The 24,283-nt window shown below is 39.8% G+C and overlaps 2 protein-coding genes across 3 annotated transcripts; both read left to right on the top strand.

Annotated features, from left to right (window-relative positions):
* The first annotated feature begins 891 nt into the window (after positions 1–891).
* LOC135598855 (LEAF RUST 10 DISEASE-RESISTANCE LOCUS RECEPTOR-LIKE PROTEIN KINASE-like 2.1) lies at positions 892–6,036 on the top strand. Of its 2 annotated transcripts, none has more exons than XM_065093258.1 (3): positions 892–2,063; positions 3,919–3,972; positions 4,819–6,036. In XM_065093258.1, the coding sequence occupies exons 1-3, from the start codon at positions 1,748–1,750 to the stop codon at positions 5,841–5,843; spliced, it is 1,395 nt and encodes a 464-aa protein (XP_064949330.1). In that variant the 5' UTR covers positions 892–1,747; the 3' UTR covers positions 5,844–6,036. The 2 variants fall into 2 exon arrangements, with proteins under 2 accessions (XP_064949330.1, XP_064949331.1); XM_065093259.1 differs by having other exon boundaries at positions 894–2,063; positions 3,940–3,972.
* Positions 6,037–15,786: 9,750 nt separating this feature from the next.
* LOC103994833 (LEAF RUST 10 DISEASE-RESISTANCE LOCUS RECEPTOR-LIKE PROTEIN KINASE-like 2.1) lies at positions 15,787–24,168 on the top strand. Its single transcript, XM_065093257.1, has 3 exons — positions 15,787–16,666; positions 18,391–18,444; positions 22,973–24,168. Exons 1-3 carry the CDS (start codon positions 15,904–15,906, stop codon positions 23,995–23,997), a joined length of 1,842 nt encoding a protein of 613 aa, XP_064949329.1. The 5' UTR covers positions 15,787–15,903; the 3' UTR covers positions 23,998–24,168.
* The last annotated feature ends 115 nt before the right edge of the window (positions 24,169–24,283 follow it).

Genomic DNA, 24,283 nt, shown 5'->3' on the forward strand with positions numbered 1-24,283 from the left:
ATCTTTTAGAGCTAATCTCAAATCTTATAGAAATATGTTAGATGCTCTTAAATAGATTAAAAGAGTTAAGGTAAATTGTGTTAAGTATAAGGTTTTATTTTCTAAGCATTATGAGTCAATCATAAAGTATTAAATTAGTGTGTTCTTAGGAGTTAAGGAAGAAAAATTATCTCTTAAATGCCTAGATAGCTATATCAAAAGTGAAATCCAAAATTCTATTCTCAATACTCTTTCGATGCATTCCCTACTTAGTATGAATGTTATTGATAAAATGATCATTAAAGCTAAAATAAATTCTAGAGATTTCTTTTAGAGGGATTCTATTTCCAAGACTAGTTGAGTTGTTGGGACACCATTATCTCCCCAAAGGTAAATGAGGGTTTGGGTGTGTGCAATCTACACGAGAACCATATGGGCCAAAACAATTCTGCCCATTCTCAACAGGGATGATAAAAGATTATAAATACTAAATATGGTGAATGTCATCCACGGAGGCAATAACTAAAAACCTACTTTACACACAACGAGTGGGTTGACTTCTACATAATTTGGTGGATCTGTTTGGTTTTGACTCCAGCTCTATAATATTGGCGGTCAAATGGGATGGGTCAAAGTTTGACCACCCTTGTCTACGTCAAATAGGAACCAGTTTGACTTGGCAGAGGAAGAATCAAACCAGCGCAATCTAACTCCGATCGACACGCATCTCAGACCTAACTGATTCAAATTTTTTGGTGGAATTTGATTGGTAATAATCGATTGATAACCTAAACATTATTGGTTAGAAACGAGCAATGAGATATCCTCCTGGAATGACCTCCTTGAGAAACCAAGGAACGAATTCACAGACCTCATCACCAACTTCATGCTTACAGTCGACAGCAGGAAGACGAGACTGGATTACCAACCTCATCCTCCATGAGTCAAGTCGCTGTTTGTCTGCTCACAGCTACGGTTGGAAGAAGAAGGGATTCATCGGGATTGATGCAACCTGCAGCATTTGCAGTTCGGGGGAGGAGTCTACAGAGAGGAATATAGATACGAGGGAGGTTCAGACATGCATGCCGTCGACGAAAAGAACTGAAACCCATAGACTGGAATCGTTCCACAGGAAACATCGCCTAACAGAGCACAACTGGGCCACGCATCAAATCTGCAGACTAGTCGTCCCATTCCCTGTCCAACCATAGACTTACGGGGAGAGAGCAGAGCCTCGTCAATCATTTCTCTCCGCCAAAGTTGATCTGCATCTTTCTTCCTTTCCCATTCCCTTTCCTCCTGTGTTATTCCCCTTTCCAATGAATCCCAGGATATTGCCGAGCCCCAAGGAAATCTTTACTGTCTTCTTCTTCTTCTTCTTCTGGATCCTTTGTTTGGTGGTAGGCAGCCCAGTCCTTGCCGCGACTATTGGATCTGGGGATTGTCAGCCTCAAAGATGCGGGAATCACACAATCAAGTACCCTTTCTGGCTCAGCAATAAGCAGCCGTCCTATTGTGGCGTTCCTCCGTTCAACGTCACCTGCAGCAACAGCGGCGGCAAGCCGAAACCATTTCTTTTGACGTTTTTGACGGTGCATATCATGTCAAGAACATCTTCTACGAGAACAAGTCGGTTCAGCTCAATGCCGCCGGATTCGACGACGATCGATGCCCGTTACCAACCTTCAACATCACTTCCGGCCTCTACCCCTTCGACCTCAGCTCCGCCAACAAGCGCATCTTCTTCCTCTCCAATTGCTCGAGCCCGATGAATCTATCTGCCTTCCAAAACATATCTTGTGCTGCTGATGGAGGACTGGCCTACTTCGGCGGTGAGTACAATGGCTCGGGCAAGCTGAACTTTTCCGGTGGAGTATGTAAGCTGTTTGTGGTGCCGGTGGTGGGTTACATCGATGTGGGCATCGATGTAAACTACTCTGCACTGCTGAGGACTGGGTGGTTGCTGAACTGGACGGCGCCGGATTGTACAGAGTGCAGTGACAGCGGCGGCCAATGTGGATTCAATGACACGGCATCAAAATTCATGTGCATCTGCCCTGACCAAGTCCATACAAGGAAATGTGGTGAGTATGTAGCTTTAATCCAAGTACTTCTATTGTATTTAGATATCAGTTGCAGGAATTTGATGCATAAGATGTTGTCAGATCATTAGAACATAACTGATTAATTGTCTCTGAATTGAAACCACACAGAGGTTATTGTTTGTGTTTGTAATACCAAGTGCTGGAATTTGTTCATGCTCTTCCAAGATTAGACAAATCTGAATATGTTCTTATAGCCTCCGGTAGCATCAGAATATAACTGATTAATTGTCTCTGAATTGAAACCACACAGAGATGTTATTGTTTATGTATGTCTTTCCAAGTTCTGAAATTTGTTCATTCTCTTCCTAGATTAGACAAATCTGAATATGTTCTTGTGGTCTCTGGCAACAACAGGTCTTTGATCATGATATAAGGATATATTCATAAACATAGAATAGTAATTCGCATGTCTTTTGTGAGTTGGTTGCTTACTCCCTAACGCATCAATTGGTCTAATGTGAAGGCTTTGGGGCTCCATTTTCCTGATTTTGACTAAAACTTTATGCTGCTGACTTTGCTAAATCTACTAGTCAAAGTCTTTAAGTTACTGGTGAATCTGAATTGCAATTCTTGACTCATACAGAGGTCATGACATCCTGAGACATACTTCAGGTTTTTTTTGGTCCTTAGAGATGGGTCTTCATAACGAAATAGTTAGAGAAGTATTGTATGCAACTTGTTTTAATGTTCATAGCACATATGAATTCCTCAAATCATTCTCTGATTCAATATATAGAGCCAAAATTTCATGTCACTATGAACTTCTATTTTACTGCTTTTTTTCTTTACTGAAAATGGTTTTCTACTTGGCTATGTCGTTCCATATTGTTTCATACAATGAAATTTCATTGGAATTCATTAGGAAAAGTTTTTGGATCTGAAAACATCAAACATAAGTTTTGCTACATTCATCGAACAGAAGTGAGAGACTTTCTCTTAAGTTTTCCTTATAATGAGTCAGAGATAACTATAGCAGTTACAGAAGTTCCTTCCACTTCATGTACTTTTATAGCATTCACATAGGTTAACCATGTAGCATGTTGTATTATTTGTTTCTTGTCGAATCCCAATTTGGATTGGCCAATATAACTGTGGTTAAAGGTTTTGTGGACATATCATGGACATAGATTTGATAGTTTTTAGGTCATGGCCTGCAACCCTGTTTTTTCTTTGTGAGATGTCTCACCTTTAAATATTAGGGGCCTTTCTTCTCAAACATCATGCTTTTAGTGTGTGCCGAAAGCTTCACTAAATTGATGCATCATGCATTTAAATGGCTCTTGTAGCCTCTGAGAGGTATTGGGCCACCTAAAAGACTATTTATGGCCTTTATCTGAGCTCTTATACTTATCACATTTTTTTATCCTCTTAAATCTTGTTGTCCCTATATGCTCATAAACTTCAAGCATTCTCACAAAGAATGTTATCACATCATCTTGGACAAGTTCAAGCACTCTGCTCTTTGGAAACATACACACTTTACATACATTTTGATGCATCCATGAAGCTACAGAGTACTTGCTATTCAACCTCTAAACCCTCTGGCTTTGCTCCAAGTTGTCATTAAATGAAGAGCAGGTGATATCCTGTTGTAGCACTGTGGAATGTAATTACAGTGTAGGATGCCATGCAAAAAGGATAAGAAAAACTGTATTCTGTCTTTGTTTAGTGCCATTGTATGAGCAAAATGTTTTGTGTCTTTTGTTTGGATTACAAGACCTTCGTCTTAAAAATTAAACTTTTACCTGCATATATTAGTCCAGTTTTTGGGTTGTAATAATTGATCTCTTATCTAGTTCATATAAGTTGTAAATTATATTGTGGTCTATGACAGAGATTGTTCTTGATGTTGCAGCTCATTCAAGGAGGACAAAGCATATAATTATAGGTAAGAAACACTCCTCTCAACCCTGCCATTGATTTTTGCTAGCTTCCATATCCTTCTACTTGTAGGAGTATGATTAACAGATAAGTCATTTTCTTGATTAGTAAGAATATGATCCTGTACAGCTTAAAGATTGTTTAGAAACACATCATCAACTGCTTAGGGCACCAATAAACTCATACTGATAAACAATGGCAAAGAGCTGATGTCTCATGCTTGAATGGCATCCAAATCTAGTCCTGTCAAAAGGTAGAATGTCATTGAACTGATATAGATCTCTTCCTAGCCCTGTGTGCTTTAATCATAATCCTTCCAAGTTAAAACTATTCAATATTCATGACTTTCTACTTTTAGAAACAGACAAAAAAGATAAAAGGAAAGTGATGCAATGGTCACATATTCAGAATGGAAGCTCATATTCTGTTGAACAAAAAATTACTTGGCTTATACAGAAAAAAGAAGTGTTTTTGTTGGAGTATCACTTGTCTTTTAATCGTTGATATAAGAGTGTTGCGACATCTTGACTACATATTAGAGTAAATTAAGTTAAATAATTATGTCCATTATTTTTGTGCTTTCGTTAATAAAATCGATGATGATAGGATAAATAAAATTAAATATTTTATTTTCATAACCATGAGAATTCAAATGTAAATATTTTATGTTTAAGAAAACTAGGATAGTAAAAAGATCTAACTACATAAGATAATCTATAATTAGTCATCTTAAGGTCACTATGTTTCATCGGGAAATGTAAGACTAGTTTTATTGTTGGCATTCTCATAAGTTTTAATATACACACTCGATCATGGCAATTATGCTCACTAATCACTACTTATTCTTTTGCAGTATTTTCTAGCTTTGGAGGGTTTCTCTTATGTCTGTGTGTATTCCTCTTGATCTACTATAAGAAGTCTCATGAGGGAAATGTGCAGAGTGCTGAAGCCTTACTAAACATGCATGGCTCCCTATCCCCACAGAGGTACAAGTATTCTGAGATAAAGAGGATGACCACATCCTTCAGCCACAAGCTTGGACATGGTGGCTATGGCACTGTGTACAAGGGCACTCTCCAAGATGGCCGCTCAGTGGCTGTGAAGCTCCTAACTGCATCCAAAGGAAACGGAGAGGAGTTCATCAATGAGGTCGTCAGCATCAGTAGAACATCCCATGTTAACATCGTCAGTCTTCTGGGTTTCTGCTTGGAGGGATCAAAGAGGGCTCTTGTCTACGAATTCATGCCAAATGGATCCCTAGAGAAGTTTATCGACGCCGAGGACTACGAAACAAGAACACCAATTGGGTTGGAGAAGCTGTACGAGATCTCGGTGGGCATTGCACGAGGCCTGGAATACCTGCACCGCGGATGCAACACTCGTATCGTTCACTTCGACATCAAGCCTCACAACATCCTCCTGGACCAAGACTTCTGCCCAAAGATCTCAGATTTCGGACTGGCAAAGCTGGGATCTCCCAAAGAAAGCATCCTCTCGATGGCAGCTCCTCGTGGCACTGTGGGATACATCGCCCCGGAAGTGTTCTCCAGGAACTTCGGAGCTGTGTCCAGTAAGGCTGATGTCTACAGCTATGGGATGATGGTGCTGGAAATGGTGGGGGGAAGGAAGAACATAGATGCAGTAGTCGAGAGCACCAGCGAGATATACTTTCCTCATTGGATCTACGATCGTCTTGACGGGAAGAATGAGATCGACATATCAGGTTTGAACAGTGAGAATGAGGAGACTGTGAGGAAGATGATAATTGTTGGTCTGTGGTGCATACAGATGATGCCTGGGAATCGACCGTCGATGAGTGAGATAGTGGATATGTTGGAAGGAAGCATCAAAGACCTGCAGATGCCACCGAGGCCATAACAAGTTTCAGATCAACTGTGTATTGCCACCAAATTGGTGTTCTTGTTTGGGCATTTTCTTTGATCCAAAGAAGCGAGCAACAGACAGGGAAAACATGAACCGGTCCTCTTGCCACAATGGGACCCAGCGGGGCCCACGCTTTTTATATACCTATGATTTCTATATTCGATTGCAACTAAGTGGCTTTCCTACCGGTCGATTCATTGGAGAGACCTTTGTTTATCCGTAGGCAAGCAATGACGTTAATCGTAAGGAGGAAGAATTTTTGACCGTGAAGGGTGATGGATGATTGGGATATAAAGAGGAATAATATTTGAACAAATACTAGAAGATCATAATACGCAGCGGAATAAAATGGAAACATAATCAAATAGAACACCAAGATACACGTGGAAAATCCCCTTCAATGTTAAGGGAAAAAACCACGGGGCAAACTAGAGATAATCCACTATGAGAATAATGAATATACAAATCTCAATCTCTTGCCCAAAACCCTAACAACAACCACAAGAGAATAACTGGGATACAAGGATCACGTCACTGCCCATAATATCTAAAACCTCCCCAAGTAATCAAAACAAGAGTCTACTGTAGATTTGATCTAACCTGAGATGAGAACACTGCTAGATGATTGATAACAGTCTCTCTGCGTTGTCCTTGTCTTCTTCCCTTTCTTTCTCTTCCTTTTCTGCTTTGTTCTCCTTCTTCTCTTTGGAATCCCGTGGCTATCAAGATCTACCTCGTTGCTGTCTTTTTATAGCCTTTTTCTACTTCTAAAACGCAGCCACCACACCCCCTAATCTTAATTAGGATTAGGTTAAGAGGGGGTGTGGGATGTGGGCTGCCCTAGCCCACATGGGCTGAATATGAGCTATCAGCCCAACAACCTCCCCCTTCAGCCCATAAGGGAGGCTGTCCCATGACTCCTCAATGTGAAGCCATGCCGACCAGTTGTCGGCATATCTCCTGTCTTTCTTTTGGTAAGGTCGTCGTCAACATGTCTGCTCCGTTGTCATCTGTATGAATTTTCTGAAGCTGCAACTGCTTCTCTTCAAATACATTTCGAATCCAGTGGTATGTGACATCTATATGCTTTGACTTGGAATGAAACATTGGGTTCTTACACAAATGGATGGCACTCTGGCTGTCACAATGCATCACATAATTTTCCTGTTTCAGCCCCAATTCTTGTAAGAATTCTTTCATCCATAACATTTCTTTGCATACCTCTGTAGCAGCAATATATTCTGCTTCTATGGTGGAGAGAGCAATACACCTTTGTAACCTGGATTGCCATGACACAGCTCCCCCTGCAAAAGTAAGTACATAACCTGAAGTGGACTTCCTCGTATCTATATCTCTTGCCATATCTACATCTGTGTAACCTGTCAACATAGGTGGTCCACCTCCAAAGCTTAAACAAACCTTAGAGCTCCCTCGGAGATATCTAAAAATCCACTTCATTGCTGCCCAGTGCTCTTTGCCTGGATTTGCAAGAAATCTGCTAGTAACACCCACTGCATATGCGATGTCTAGCCTCGTACATACCATTGCATACATTAAACTTCCAACTACTGAAGCATAAGGAACCTTTTGCATTTTCTCCTTCTCCTCATCACTTGACGGACTCTGTTCTGAGCACAACTTGAAGTGACCTGCAAGAGGAGGACCAACTGGTTTTGCATTGCTCATACTGAATCTTTCCAATACCTTCTCGATGTATTTCTTCCGTGACAACCAAATCTTCTTGTTTTTCCTGTCACGAGAAATCTACATGCCTAGTATTTGCTTTGCTGGCCCCATGTCCTTCATTGCAAAAGACTCACTCAGTTCCTTCTTCAACCTGTCAATTTTAGACATATCTTTCCCAAGAATAAGCATGTCATCAACATAAAGCAAGAGAATAATAAAATCCTCACCAAACCATTTGATGTACACACAATGATCTGAAACCGTTCTTTTGTATCCATTTTATGTCATAAATGAATCAAACTTTAGCCCATACAAGCTCTTCTTCAACTTGCAAACAAAATTATATTTACCTTTAACTTTGAAGCCTTCTGGTTGCTCCATATAAATTTTCTCATCCAAATCACCATGAAGGAAAGCTGTCTTCACATCTAACTGCTCAACCTCCAAGTCCTGACTAGCAGCAATACCAAGAGCAACACGAATAGAAGACATTTTAACAATAGGAGAAAATATCTCTTCAAAGTCAATACCTTTCTTTTGACCAAAGCCTTTCACAACCAATCTAGCTTTGTACTTTCGGTTGAGAACAATATTCTTGAGTCTTCAACCTAAAAACCCACTTGTTCTTCAAGGCCTTCATTCCATTTGGTAGCAGCACCAAATCATAAGTGCGGTTCTTCTGAAGAGCATCCATCTCTTCCTGCATAGCAACTAACCACTTCTCTTTCTGCTCACTTTCAACTGCTTCCTGGTAACTCTCTGGTTCACCTGCATTAGTAAGCATCACATACTCATCTGTAGAGTATCTTCTGGAAGGTTGACGTTGTCTAGAAGATCTTCTCAACAGAGGTTCTGCGGGAACTTGCTCTCCTACTTCTTCTTGCTCAACATGTCCTGCAGGTAAATCAACATCAGGTTCTACACTATTTTCCTGCACATCTCCCTCATCACCCTAATATACTGGAGGAATAACTGGGTCACAATATGCTAATCCTTCTGCAGAAGTCTTGGCTGGTGCCTTCTTCTTCAAATCCTCAAAGGTTTGATCCTCAAAGAAGACCACATCTCTGCTCCTGAACACCTTCTGCTTTTCTGGATCCCAAAGCCTGTAACCAAACTGATCATGTGAGTAACCAAGAAAAATACATTCTTTAGACTTACCATCCAGCTTGGACCTCTCATTATCTGGAACATGTGCAAATGCACGACAACCAAACACTCTCAAATGCCTGTAGGAAACATCTTTCCCTGACCATACATGCTCTGCAACATCACCATCTAGGGCTGTACATGGTGATAAGTTGATCACATTAACAGCAGTCCTCAAAGCCTCATCCCAAAACCTTTTGGGTAGCTTGGCCTGTGAAAGCATACATCTGATCTTTTCCATGATGGTGCGGTTCATCCTCTCTGCAATTGCATTATGCTGAGGTGTACCAGGAACTGTCATCTCATGTTGGATCCCATGTGACCTGTAATAGTCATTAAACAATCCCGTATACTCACCACCATTATCGGATCTTATGCATTTCAATTTCCTTTCTGTCTCCTTTTCAACCCTGGCATGAAACTCTTTGAAGACATTAATAACCTGATCTTTGGTCTTCAAAGCATAAACCCAAACTTTTCTGGAAAAATCATCTATAAAAGTGACAAAATAAAGTGTACCACTTATACCAAGAACATTAATAGACCCACCATGAGTTTTTGTCCTCAAAGGACCACATACATCTGTATAAACACGGTCTAAGGCATGCATTTTTCTAGACAAAGCAACACTAGCAAATGAAACTCTATGTTGTTTACTAGCCAAACAATCAATACAAGGGTTCAGATGTATACCTATGAGATCTGGTAATATCTCTCTCTTGGAAAGAGCTTGCAGCCCCTTCTCGCTCATGTGTCCCAATCACTTGTGCCACAACTCCATACTGAAGTCTTTCTCTGTAGCATTTAACTGCTCACCATAAGCTTTAGCCTGCAACCTGTACAAAGTATGACATTTCTTTCCACTAGCTATAACAAGAGAACCCTTACTGAGCTTCCATTGCCCTATGTGAAATCTGCTTTCATACTCTTTATCATCTAGTCTTCCAACTGAAATTAAATTCAGCCTCAAGTCAATCACATGCCTCACATCCTTAAGCACCAACTTGCAGCCAAGGTTGGTCTTTAAATGGATATCACCCATGCGAATGATGTCTACTGTGCCATAGTTGCCCATCTTTACAACACCAAAGTTTCCAGACCTATATGTTGTAAAAAACTCCCTCCGTGGTGTAGCATGATAAGAAGCACCTGTGTCAATCACCCACTCAAGATCCTGACACACACAAGAAAAAAATATCATCAGAAGGAGACAAAATCAAATAATCACCACCCTGCACTGTAGCTGTAGTATTATCCTTTGACTCTGTAGACTCCACTTCTTTTCCCTTTTTCTTGTTCTTCTTAGGTTGCTTACATTGGTTCTTGTAATGTCCTTTCTCACCACAGTTATAGCAAACAATATCTTTTCTTGATCTTGACTTGCTCCTACCCATACGTGAATTGCTTCTAGACTTTGACCTTCCTCTGTTCTCTGATATAAGTGCCTGTGAATCATTCTGAGATGTTGCCGAACTCTTTCTTCTCAACTCCTCATTCAACAAACTGCTTGTTACTTGACTCATAGTGACAATACCATCTGGCGCATAATTACTAAGGGAAACCACCAGTGTCTCCCAACTTTCTGGTAATGAACTGAGAAGTAACAATGCCTGCAACTCATCATCAAGAGACATTTTCATAGAGGATAACTGGTTAGTAATACTCTACATTTCATTCAAATGCTCAGCAATAGAAGCACCCTCTCTATATTTTAGGTTCATAAGTTTTCTGATCAAAAAAGCTTTGTTGCCAGTTGTTTTTCTTTCATAGAGACTTTCCAATTTTTTCCAAAGAGAATATGCAGAAATTTCAGTAGAAACATGGTGAAAGACACTATCATCAAGCCATTGTCTAATAAACTCAATTGTTTTTCGATCTAACCTCTTCTACTCATCATCTGTCATAGTTGTAGGTTTTGCACTATCCCCTTGCAAAGGTCCATACAAATCTTTGCAATACAAGAGATCTTCCATTCTTGGTTTCCATATCATCCAATTGTTTCCATTCAAACTAATCATGCGAGAAATATTACTGGCCTCCATGTTCAAATACAAAAATTAAATCACCAAAACCCCGCTCTGATACCAGTTGATGGGGATATAAAGAGGAATAACCTTTGTATATGAACAAATACTAGAAGACCATAATACGCAGCGGAATAAAATGGAAACACAATCAAACAGAACACCAAGATATACGTGGAAAACCCCTTCAATGTTAAGGGAAAAAACCACGGGGCAAACTAGAGATAATCCACTATGAGAATAATGAATATACAAATCTCAATCTCTTACCCAAAACCCTAGCAACAACCACAAGAGAATAACTGGGATACAAGGATCACGTCACTGCCCATAATATCTAAAACCTCCCCAAGTAATCACAGCAAGAGTCTACTGTAGATTTGATCTAACCTGAGATGAGAACACTGCTAGATGATTGAGAACAGTCTCTCTGCGTTGTCCTTGTCTTCTTCCCTTTCTTTCTCTTCCTTTTCTGCCTTGTTCTCCTTCTTCTCTTTGGAATCCCGTGGCTATCAAGATTTGCCTCGTTGCTGTCTTTTTATAGCCTTTTTCTACTTCTAAAACGCAGCCACCACACCCCCCTAATCTTAATTAGGGTTAGGTTAAGAGGGGGTGTGGCCTGTGGGCTGCCCTAGCCCACATGGGCTGAATATGGGCTATCAGCCCAACAATGGAAGCATTGACTACAACCCTCTATAATGCTGAAGGGGCTCAAGGTGACAAGTCTAAGGGATAAGGATCAAGAAGCTAAAGGGGCTGTAACAGTCTGCTTTACATCCAATGAGCTTAATCAAGATACAAATGGTATAAGAGATGGATTGTCTACATCTAATATAGTAGTTTTCTAAAATAATAACCATTGGATTTGGAAAGATAGGGATGGAATAATCTACGACGTAACATTAATGCTAACATTACTGTAAATAAAGGCAATGGCAAAAATATAATGGCATGAGAAAATTGTCTCATCTTAAATCCATTCTCCCTCCTTACAATGATTGACTCGATAATGGGAGAAGGAAGCGCTTGAGGACTTTCAGTTTCAAGTATCTAGGTGCAAAGGAAGGGTAAATAGCTAGGGATGTAGTGGCTACAAGGTCAATTTCAATTAGTCTTGAGTATAAGATTAGAGACACTTATAAAAAAATTGATTTATTTGAATCTAAAATGAACGCACGTGTCTTCTTAAGGTTTGAGGGCAAAGTTTTAATTAGCTTACATAATAATAAAGTCATTCCTCGGTGATCCAAAATCAAAATTTAAATTGATTGAGGAAGGTGACCTTAATGTTAAGTATTTTCATATATTTATCAACTATAGAAGGATACATAATATTATTAATCATATCATTTTAGATAATGACACGAATCTCGTATTTTGATATTTGATACTGAAACTAATTGATATATGTTTATGATTTAATCTACATTTTGAGTGACGCATGATGCTTCGATCAGGATGAGACAATTAAAGCAGGAAGAATAATGTTGTGCCGGGGGAAAACATGTCAGAAGATTGGACGTTGAGCCGGAGGAACAGTCGACATATCGACAGAAGGCTTCGGGCCGTGGATTTGAGCATCGAGCCAATAAGAGCGGATATTGCGCCAAGGATATCAGAGTTGCGGAGTCAACTGGCCGATTGGGCAATAGGCTGCAAGAGAGGACGAAGCGCCGAAGAATCGAATGAAGCGTCGAGGGACCAATGATATGTCGGACAACTTGATTAATGCTTAGTATTAATTGTCTAGATCGAAGTATATTTTTACATGTGCAGGATTAACTACGATAGCAAGGCATGAAGCAAAATGAAATCCCAGAGTCAAGGACGAGATTTCGTTGGGAGTTCGAGAGTTCGTCGGAAGTCCGAACGTTCGACGAAAGTTCTGGCAGAACCAGCCGAGAAGTATCGGAGCTTGCTAGAGAAGCTCATCGGAACTCGCCAAGAAGATCGTCGTGGAGTCCAGGAGCTTGCCGGGAGTCCATCGGAATATTACCGAGAGTTCGTCAGAAGTCCGTTGGAAGTTTACCGGAAGATCGCCGGAAGCTCGTCGGAAGAATAGACATAGGGACTTGTTTAGTTTAGCGAATGTCTTAGGATTTCGTAGTTAGCACGTAATTGGGCTTGGATTTGGGCCAACCCAATTAGGAGCCAACTAAGCCCATGTAAGGACTGTATTGGGCCAAATAAAAGGCCCAAACAGTGCCCCAAGAAGTCTCATCGTCGTGGCACAATCTTCGAGACTATGTCAAATGGTGGTACCGCCAGTCTGGGCGATTATACCACCCCTGGTAGGGTTTCAGGTGATGGTACCGCCCAGCACTGCCCGGGGAACCCGGGATGAAAAAGTTTTAGGCTTCAAGTTTGAATCAACTTGAAGCCTATAAATGCCCCTCTCATCCCTGGTTAAAGCATGCAAGCACAGAGAGATTAAAAGAGAGAAAACGTTGCTGCAATCATAAGTGTAGTCCCTCCTCTAGCTTAAACTTTGATTTCTGTTTAGAGAGGAGTGTGTGTGCTTGTAAGGGTTATCTCCTAAACCCGGTAAAAGGAGAAGAGGGGTGTAAAAGGTGTTTGATCTTCGCCTATTGAAGGAATGTCTCTAGTGGACATCAGTGACCTCGTCGGAGGAGGAAGCCGAAAGTGGATATAGATCACGTTGACCGAACCACTCTAAAATCCGGTTTGTATTTCTTTGAGCAATTTACTTTAACTGCAAACCTTCTTACTTACTCTTTACATCCACTACTCTCTTACGTATGCTTTCAAAGTATTACCTTTACGAAATAGTTTTACGTCGGAAATAGTTTTATCGAAATTTTTTTGAAGACATAGTTTTTACTACTGCACTAATTCACCCCTCCCCTCCCCTCTCCTCTTAATGCCGACCCCGATCCGATCCTAATAGGGGTATCAATTCAATTGATTTTCCTAAGAAAGTGGTAGAAAGGGATTGCCCTCCACTTTCCCATATTGTTACTAAAAGAAACTTTTCTTTTATCAAGAGTTTTTCTCTTCATAAAATTTATGACACCTTAAATCAAATGGTACATGTGAAAGAGTTTAGATTGATGAGTTCATTGTTGAGTTTTTTTATAGTCTTTTGAGATACTATCAAAGATAATATTTGTGATGCTTTCAGAATATTCCTTATCTCCCTTATAATTGGGGTAAAGCATTTTTAATGATTATCTTTTAAAAACCAAATAGCTTTTGGTCAAAGTCCTTGTTAATAGAGTGAAGATCACGTTGAGAGATTGGTTGATCAAGAACGATATGCTTTTGTGCTAAAATATAATATCAATAATAATACATTTATTATTATGGAGTTAGCTAACATAATACTCAAACCTAAAGAAAAATACCTATTAATTCACCTTGAGAAAGTGTACGATAAAATTTCTTTGTTGACGTTCAAAAAGGCCATGAACAAAACAAATTTTCCTCTTCAATTCAATTTGTTAAGTGAGACTTAGGTGATGTTTTCTCTCCTTGTATGTCTTATCTTATTAATGGTAATATCTTAGTTTTACAAACATAAAAATATTAAGCAAGAGAATCTAATATCCCTTTATCGATTTTTTTTTATTCAATAGATTCTTAGTAGCATCTGATAAGATTGTTAAAGGTAAAATTACCCTTTTTAACTTGCTAAATGAGTTTCCCATCTTATATATGCAGACGATATCTTATTATCTTTTAGAGCTAATCTTAAATCTTAAGACGGTTCAATCTTAAGGTAAATTGTATTAAGTATAAGGTTTTATTTTCTAACCATTATGAGTCAATTAAATTAGTGTGTTCTTAAGAGTTAAGGAAGAAAAATTCTCTCTTAGATACCTAGATAGCTATATGGAAAGTGAAATCCAAAATGCAAGGAGGATGTGTTAATCAAGTCGGTAAATTCATTCTATTCTAATCTTAATCAATTCGATTCTCAATGCTCTTCCGATGCATTCTCTACTTAGTATGAATGCTAGTGATAAAATTATCATTAAAGCTAAAAAAAATTTTAGAGATTTCTTTTAGAGGGATTCTATTTCCAAGACTAAGTTGAGTTGTTGGGACACCATTATCTCCCCAGAGGAAAAGGAGAGTTTGGGTGTGTTCAATCTACACGAGAACCATATGGGCCAAAACAATTCTACCCATTCTCAATAGGGATGATAAACTTTGGGTGAAGATTCTAAATACTAAATATGGTGAATGTCATCCACGGAGGCAATAACTAAACACCTACTTTATACACAACGAGTGGGTTGACTTCTACGTGATTTGATGGATCTGTTTGGTTTTTGACTCCAGCTCTATAATATTGGCAGTCAAATGGGATGGGTCAAAGTTTGACCAACCTTGTCTACATCAAATAGGAACCAGTTTGACTTGGCAGAGGAAGAATCAAACCAGCGCAATCTAACTCCGATCGACACGCATCTCAGACCTAACCGATTCAAATTTTTTGGTGGAATTTGATTGGTAATAATCGATTGATAACCTAAACATTATTGGTTAGAAACGAGCAATGAGATATCCTCTTGGAATGATCTCCTTGAGAAACCAAGGAACGAATTCACAGACCTCATCACCAACTTCATGCTTACAGTCGACAGCAGGAAGACGAGACTGGATCACCATGGAAGAAGTAGGGATTCAGCGGGATTGATGCAACCTGCAGCATTTGCAGTTCGGGGGAGGAAGAAGAAGAGCTATCATGGGGTGTCTCAAGAACGAGAGAGCTTTAAGAAACCAAGTAATTGATCTTTGTTCTGCAGTGTTGTTACTGGGGTTCACTTCATCTTTTCAATCTAGCTGGGTTGGATGCTTGATGTAACATGTGGATATCTTTCAGATCATATTGTCGTAGTTGAGACAATTAATATCGTCTAATCGTCCTTTAATTTAGTCTATCATATAAAGTATTCGATCTTTATAGAATGACTCTTTTGCTTATGGAACGCGGTATTGTTCGGACATGCATGCAGTCGACGAAAAGAACTGAAACCTATCAGAGCACAACTGGGCCACCCTCATTAATTTGATCCTATCTCATCAGCTGACCATTCATCCAAATCCCTGTCAAACCATAGACTTACGGGGAGAGAGTAGACCCTCGTCAATCGTTTCTCTCCTCCAAAGTTGATCTGCATCTTTCTTCCTTTCCAATTCCCTTTCCTCCTGTGTTATTCCCCTTTCCGATGAATCCCAGGATCTTGCCGAGCCCCAAGGAAATCTTTACTGTCTTCTTCTTCTTCTGGATCCTTTGTTTGGTGGTAGGCAGCCCAGTCCTTGCCGCGACTATTGGGTCTGGGGATTGTCAGCCTCAAAGATGCGGGAATCAGACAATCAAGTACCCTTTCTGGCTCAGCAATAAGCAACCGTCTTATTGTGGCGTTCCTCCGTTCAACGTCACCTGCATCAGTAGCGGCGGCCAAGCCGAAACCCTTTCTTTTAACGTTTTTGACGGTTTATATCATGTCAAGAACATCTTCTACGAGAACAAGTCGGTTCAGATCACTGCCGCCGGATTCGACGATGATCGGTGCCCGTTACCAACCTTCAACATCACTTCCGGCCTCTACCCCTTCGACCTCAGCTCCGCCAACAAGCGCATCTTCTTCCTCGTCAATTGCTCGAGCTCGGTGAATCTACCTGCTTCCTACCAGAACATATCATGTGCTACTGATGGAGGACTGTCCTACTTCGGCGGTGAGTACAATGGCCCTGGCAACTTGAACTTGTCCGGTGGAGTATGTACGACGTTGGTGGTGCCGGTGGTGGGTTACATCGATGTGGGCATCGATGTAAACTACTCTGCACTGCTGAGGACTGGGTGGTTGCTGAACTGGACGGCGCCGGATTGTACAGAGTGCAGTGACAGCGGCGGCCAATGTGGATTCAATGACACGACATCAAAATTCATGTGCATCTGCCCTGACCAAGTCCATACAAGGAAATGTGGTGAGTATGTAGCTTTAATCCAAGTACTTCTATTGTATTTAGATATCAGTTGCAGGAATTTGAAGCATAAGATGTAGTCAGATCATTAGAACATAACTGATTAATCTTCTCTGAATTGAAACCACACAGAGAGGTTATTGTTTGTGTTTGTAATACAAAGTGCTGGAATTTGTTCATGCCCTTCCAAGATTAGACAAATCTGAATATGTTCTTGTGGTCTCTGGCAACAGCAGGTCTTCGATCATGCTATAAGGATATATTCATAAGCATAGAATAGTAATTCGCATGTTTTGGTTCAAGTGTCCAGATTTCTTTTGTGAGCTGGTTGCTTACTCCCAAACGCATCAATCGGTCTAATGTGAAGGCTTTGGGGCTCCATTTTCCTGATTTTGACTAAACCTTTATGCTGCTGACTTTGCTAAATCTACTAGTCAAAGTCTTTAAGTTACTGGTGAATCTGAATTGCAATTCTTGACTTCATCTCCTGGATTTCATACAGAGGTCATGACATCCTGAGACATACTTCAAGTTTTTTCTGGTCCTTAGTGATGGGTCTCATTGGTTCATAATGAAATAGTTAGAGAAGTATTGTATGCAACTTGTTTTAATGTTCATAGGACATATGAGTTCCTCAAATCATTCTCTGATTCAATATATAGAGCCAAAATTTCATGTCACTATGAACTTCTATTTTACTGCCTTTCTTCTTTACTGAAAATGGTTTTCTATTTGCCTATGTCGTTCCATATTGTTTCATACAATGAAATTTTATTGGAATTCATTAGGAAAAGTTTATGGATCTGAAAACATCAAACATAAGTTTTGCTACATTCATCTAACAGAAGTGGGAGACTTTCTCTTAACTTTTCCTTATAATGAGTCAGAGATAACTATAGCAGTTACAGAAGTTCCTTCCACTTCATTTACTTTTATAGCATTCACATAGGTTAACCCATGTAGCATGTTGTATTATTTGTTTCTTGTCGAATCCCAATTTGGATTGGCCAATATAACTGTGGTTAAAGGTTTTGTGGACATATCATGGACATAGATTTGATAGTTTTTAGGTCATGGCCTGCAACCCTGTTTTTGATTTGTGAGATGTCTCACCTTTAAATATTAGGGGCCTTTCTTCTCAAACATCATATTTTTAGTGTGTGCGGAAAGGTTCACTAAATTGATGCATCATGCATTTAAATGGCTCTTGTAGCCTCTGAGAGGTATTGGGCCACCTAAAAGACTATTTTTGGCCTTTATCTGAGCTCTTATACTTATCACTTTTTTTTATCCTCTTAAATCTCGTTGTCCCTATATGCTCATAAACTTCAAGCATTCTCACAAAGAATGTTATCACATCATCTTGGACAAGTTCAAGCACTCTGCTCTTTGGAAACATACACACTTTACATACATTTTGATGCATCCATGAAGCTACAGAGTACTTGCTATTCAACCTCTAAACCCTCTGGCTTTGCTCCAAGTTGTCATTAAATGAAGAGTAGGTGATATCCTGTTGTAGCACTGTGGAATGTAATTACAGTGTAGGATGCCATGCAAAAAGGATAAGAAAAACTGTATTCTGTCTTTGTTTAGTACCACTGTTTTGTGTCTTTTGTTTGGATTACAAGACCTTCGTCTTAAAAATTAACTTTTACATGCATTTATTAGTCCAGTTTTTGGGTTGTAATAATTGATCTCTTATCTAGTTTTGTGGTCTATGACAGAGATTGTTCCTGATGTTGCAGCTCATTCAAGGAGGACAAAGCATATAATTATAGGTAAGAAACACTCCTCTCAACCCTGCCATTGATTTTTGCTAGCTTCCATATCCTTCTACTTGTAAGAGTATGATTAACAGATAAGTCATTTTCTTGATTAGTAAGTGTTAGTTTGGCAAGTCCCATAGTCCCACATCGGGAAAATCAGACTTGTTGTCTCGTATTGGAACTATAAATAAGGGTCTGAGCTTTGAAGTCATAAGCACCACAAGAGGTACCATAAGTGGCACCACAAGAAAAACCTAAGTGTTTACTTTGGTTTAAGTCTATACTCATTTAAATAGTTTGGACTTATAGTTTGATTTTTCTTATTTAGTATTTTCGAATGTTTTATGGCCTAGGAACATCTTCCTAAGGCATTTGTAATTGTCCCTCTTTTGTAGTAGTAATTTGCTCCTCTTTCGTCCGTGGATGTAGGTCAAAGTCAATTGACCGAACCACGTATATCTGGTGTTCTTGTGTTCTTGTTTCGCTTTTATTCTTTCCGTTTTATTGTCTTGTTGGGTTGTCAAAATTACCTTGTGGTAAATTTCCTGGGGCTAGCTCTGACAAACTGGTATCAGAGCCTAGTTCTGGGATCTTTTGGCAACGATGACAATAACAAAGATTGTTGTCGAGAAATTCGATAGAAATGTCAACTTCGGCTTGTGGCAACTCAAGATGGAGGTCATTCTGGTTCAAGACGGAGTTGATTTGGTATTACAGGGAGCCGAGAGCATTCCAGATGATATGTCAAAAGAAGAGCTTGCGGGTATGGATAAGAAGGCCCGATCAAGCATCATTCTAAATCTCTCTGACGAGGTTTTACCGGAGGTAGCTACGGAGACTACGGCTAAGAGCATGTGGGACAAGCTTAAAGCCTTGTACATGAAGAGGACAGTGGAGAATCGTCTCTACTTGAAGCAGAGTCTGTATATGCTTCGGATGATTGAAGGTACATCTATACTCTCGCATCTTGATAAGTTTGATTCTTTGGTTATGGATTTGGAGAATATAGATGCAAAAATTGATGATGAGGATAAGGTTTTGTTACTCTTGTGTTCTCTTCCCCAATCTTTTAAGCATTTCCGTGATACTTTGATTTATAGAAAAAAAACAGTTTCTTATCAAGAAATTAAATCTGCATTGAAATCTAAGGAGCAGATAGACAAGAATATCACTGGGGAAAGTAGAGAGAATCAGGCTGTCTGGTTGTTAGGGGGAGAATGGATAAAAGAGAATTTGACAATAGTAGATCTAAATCTAGATCTAAATCCAGACATAGAAATTTGGAATGCAGATATTGTCATAAAATGGGGCACATTAAATCTGATTGCTTTAAATTAAAAAATAATTTAAAGCAAAAGGAAAAATTTGTTGAAAAAACTACTGAATCCGCTGAAGTTAGTGTAGCAACTGATGAGAATGTTGGAAATATTTTTTCTGCTATTGATGATAGGACGAGGTCTAAAAATGAATGGATTTTAGATTCAGGTTGTTCTTATCACATGTGTCCCAATAGGGATTTGTTTTCCACATATGAATCTTGTAATGGTGGAATTGTTTTGATGGGCAATAATGCCGCATGTGATGTTGTTGGTAGAGGTACAATCCGAATTAAAATGCATGATGGTATTGTGAGGACGCTCACTAATGTTAGACATGTTCCTGATTTAAAAAAAAATCTCATCTCTTTAGGCACCCTAGAGGCCCTTGGGTGTAAATACACAGCTGAAGGTGGAGTTATGAAAGTTTCTAGAAGTGCCCTTATTGTTATGAAAGCTTGTAGGTCTGGTAGCTTGTATATTCTGCAGGGAACTACTATCACAGGTTCGGTTGCAGTTTCGTCATCATCATTGTCTGATTCTGACATCACCAAATTATGGCATATGCGTTTGGGTCATATGAGCGAAAAAGGTTTGAGCATATTGAGCAAAAGGGGTCTACTTTGCGGACAGAGTACTAGGCCACTTGATTTTTGTGAACACTGCATTTTTGGAAAGCAGAAAAGAGTCAGCTTCACTTCTCCGGCAGTTCACAAAACGAAAGGTACTCTTGACTATATTCATTCAGACCTTTGGGGTTCAGTTCATGTTCAATTTAAGGGTGGTGCCAGGTATATGTTGACTTTCATTGACGATTATTCCAAGAAAGTTTGAGTTTATTTTCTGAAGCATAAAAATGATGTTTTTCTAACATTTAAACAATGGAAGGCTTTGATTGAGAAGCAAACATGTAAACAGATTAAGCGGCTTCGAATAGATAATGGCATGGAATTTTATGAAGGTGATTTTGAAGAATTCTGCAAAAATGAAGGAATCGTTCGGCATCGCACTGTTAGGATGACGCCTCAGCAAAATGGTGTGGCCGAACTTATGAACAGAACACTCTTGGAGAGAGCAAGGTGTATGATCTCAAATGCAGGGTTGACAAAGGACTTTTGGGCAGAGGCGATTAATATTGCCTGTTACGTTGTCAACCGTGCTCCTTCTGCACCACTTAACTTTAAAACTCCGGAGGAAGTTTGGTCAGGTACTCCTGCTGATTATTCTGATTTAAAATTTTTTGGGTGTCCAGCATATATGTATGTAAATGAAGGAAAATTAGAGCCTCGAGCTAAAAAATGCATTTTCCTTGGGTATGCTTCTGGGGTGAAAGGATACATATTATGGTGTTCTGATCCCAAATCCCCAAAATTTATAATCAGTAGAGATGTTACTTTTGATGAATTATCTATGTTATCTTCCAAAGAGGATTCTACTAGTTGTACAAATGATAGTGCGCAGAAGCAGGTGGAGCTTGAGATTGGTAGTTCAGATTCTTTTAAGTCAAACTCTTCTACTCAAAGAATGCTAGTAGGCGGTCCCGAGTCTACTGACGCAGATGATCCAGAGGAAGAGCAATATTCCATAGCCAAGGATAGACCACGGAGAGAAATTCGACCACCACAAAGATATACAAATTTGGTTGCATATGCTTTATTTGTTGCAGAAGAGACAAGTGAAGTTGGTGAGCCTACTTCGTACTCAGATGCAGTTTCTTGTGATAATTCCGCTAAGTGGTTAATTACGATGAATGAAGAAATTGAATCTTTCCATCGGAATAGAATTTGAGATTTTGTGAAGCCGCCTTCGAGTAAGAAAATTGTTGAATACAAATGTGATATCATTGCTGAGGGAAAGGTCCTTGTTAAGAAAATTCATACGAAGGACAATTCAGTTGATATGCTTACGAAGCCTCTTCCGGTTTACAAGTTCAAGCAGTGCTTGGACTTGGTTGGTATTCATTGTTGGTGATTGCCCGTTAGGGCTTTTATGAAAAAGGTGGAGCAAGTTTTGTTGGGACATGCCAAGGTGGAGATTTGTTAGTTTGGCAAGTCCCATAGTCCCACATCGGGAAAATCAGACTTGTTCTCTCGTATTGGAACTATAAATAAGGGTCTGAGCTTTGAAGTTAGAAACACCACAAGAGGTACCACAAGTGGCACCACAAGAAAAACCTAAGTGTTTACTTTGGTTTAAGTCCATACTCATTTAAATAGTTTGGACTTATAGTTTGGTTTTTCTTGTTTAGTATTTTCGGGTGTTTTATGGCCTAGGAACATCTTCCTAAGGCATTTGTAATTGTCCCTCTTTTGCAGTAGTAATTTGCTCCTCTTTCGTCCGTGGATGTAGGTCAAAGTCAATTGACCGAACCACGTATATCTAGTGTTCTGGTGTTCTTGTTTCGCTTTTATTCTTTCCGTTTTATTGTCTTGTTGGGTTGTCAAAATTACCTTGTGGTAAATTTCCTGGGGCTAGCTCTAACAGTAAAAATATGATCCTGTACAGCTTAAAGATTGTTTAGAAACACATCATCAACTGCTTAGGGCACCAATAAACTCATACTGATAAACAATGGCAAAGAGCTGATGTCTCATGCTTGAATGGCATCCAAATCTAATCCTGTCAAAAGGTAGAATGTCATTGAACTGATATAGATCTCTTCCTAGCCCTGTGTGCTTTAATCATAATCCTTCCAGGTTAAAACTATTCAATATTCCTGACTTTCTAATTGAAGAAACAGACAAAAAAGATAAAGGAAAGTGATGCAATGGTCACATATTCAGAATGGAAGCTCATATTCTGTTGAACAAAAAATTAGGCTTATACAGAAAAAATAAGTGTTTTTGTTGGAGTATCACTTGTCTTTTAATCGTTGATATAAGAGTGTTGCGACATCTTGACTACATATTAGAGTAAATTAAGTTAAATAATTTTATCCATTATTTTTGTGCTTTCATTAATAAAATCGATGATGATAGGATAAATAAAATTAAATATTTTACTTTCATAACCATAAGGATTTCATGTAAATATTTTATGTTTAAGAAAATTAGAATAGTAAAGAGATCTAACTACGTAAGATAATCTATAATTAGTCATCCTAAGGTGACTATGTTTCATCGGGAAATGTAAGACTAGTTTTATTGTTGGCATTCTCATAAGTTTTAATATACACACTCGATCATGGCAATTATGCTCACTAATCACTACTTATTCTTTTGCAGTGTTTTCTAGCTTTGGAGGGTTTCTCTTATGCCTGTGTGTATTCCTCTTGATCTACTATAAAAAGTCTCATGAAGGAAATGTGCAGAGTGCTGAAGCCTTACTAAACATGCATGGCTCCCTATCCCCAAAGAGGTACAAGTATTCTGAGATAAAGAGGATGACCACATCCTTCAGCCACAAGCTTGGACATGGTGGCTATGGCACTGTGTACATGGGCACTCTCCAAGATGGCCGCTCAGTGGCTGTGAAGCTCCTAACTGCATCCAAAGGAAACGGAGAGGAGTTCATCAATGAGGTGGTCAGCATCAGTAGAACATCCCACGTTAACATCGTCAGTCTTCTGGGTTTCTGCTTGGAGGGATCAAAGAGGGCTCTTGTCTACGAATTCATGCCAAATGGATCCCTAGAGAAGTTTATCGACGCCGAGGACTCCGAAACAAGAACACCAATTGGGTTGGAGAAGCTGTACGAGATCTCGGTGGGCATTGCACGAGGCCTGGAATACCTGCACCGCGGATGCAACACTCGTATCGTTCACTTCGACATCAAGCCTCACAACATCCTCCCGGACCAAGACTTCTGCCCAAAGATCTCAGATTTCGGACTGGCAAAGCTGGGATCTCCCAAAGAAAGCATCCTCTCGATGGCAGCTCCTCGTGGCACTGTGGGATACATCGCCCCGGAAGTGTTCTCCAGGAACTTCGGAGCTGTGTCCAGTAAGGCTGATGTCTACAGCTATGGGATGATGGTGCTGGAAATGGTGGGGGGAAGGAAGAACATAGATGCAGCAGTCGAGAGCACCAGCGAGATCTACTTTCCTCATTGGATCTACGATCGTCTTGACGGGAAGAATGAGATCGACATATCAGGTTTGAACAGTGAGAATGAGGAGACTGTGAGGAAGATGATAATTGTTGGTCTGTGGTGCATACAGATGATGCCTGGGAATCGACCGTCGATGAGTGAGATAGTAGATATGTTGGAAGGAAGCATCAAAGACCTGCAGATGCCACCGAGGCCATAACAAGTTTCAGATCAACTGTGTCTTGCCACCAAATTGGTGTTCTTGTTTGGGCATTTTCTTTGATCCAAATAAGCGAGCAACAGACAGGGAAAACATGAACTGGTCTCTTGCCACACTGGGACCCAGAGGGGCCCACGCTTATTGTATACCTCTGTTTTCTATGTTCGATTGCGACTAAGTGGCAATCCTACCGGTCGATTCATTGGAGAGACCCAAGGTTTCCGGTGGGACCCGCTGCTGCCTATGAGGGTAAGCGAGACGGGTAACGTTTCAGATCGGTTAAATC

This window comes from Musa acuminata, chromosome BXJ2-1 (assembly GCF_036884655.1).
Source record: "Musa acuminata AAA Group cultivar baxijiao chromosome BXJ2-1, Cavendish_Baxijiao_AAA, whole genome shotgun sequence".
Classification (NCBI taxonomy): Eukaryota; Viridiplantae; Streptophyta; class Magnoliopsida; order Zingiberales; family Musaceae; genus Musa; species Musa acuminata.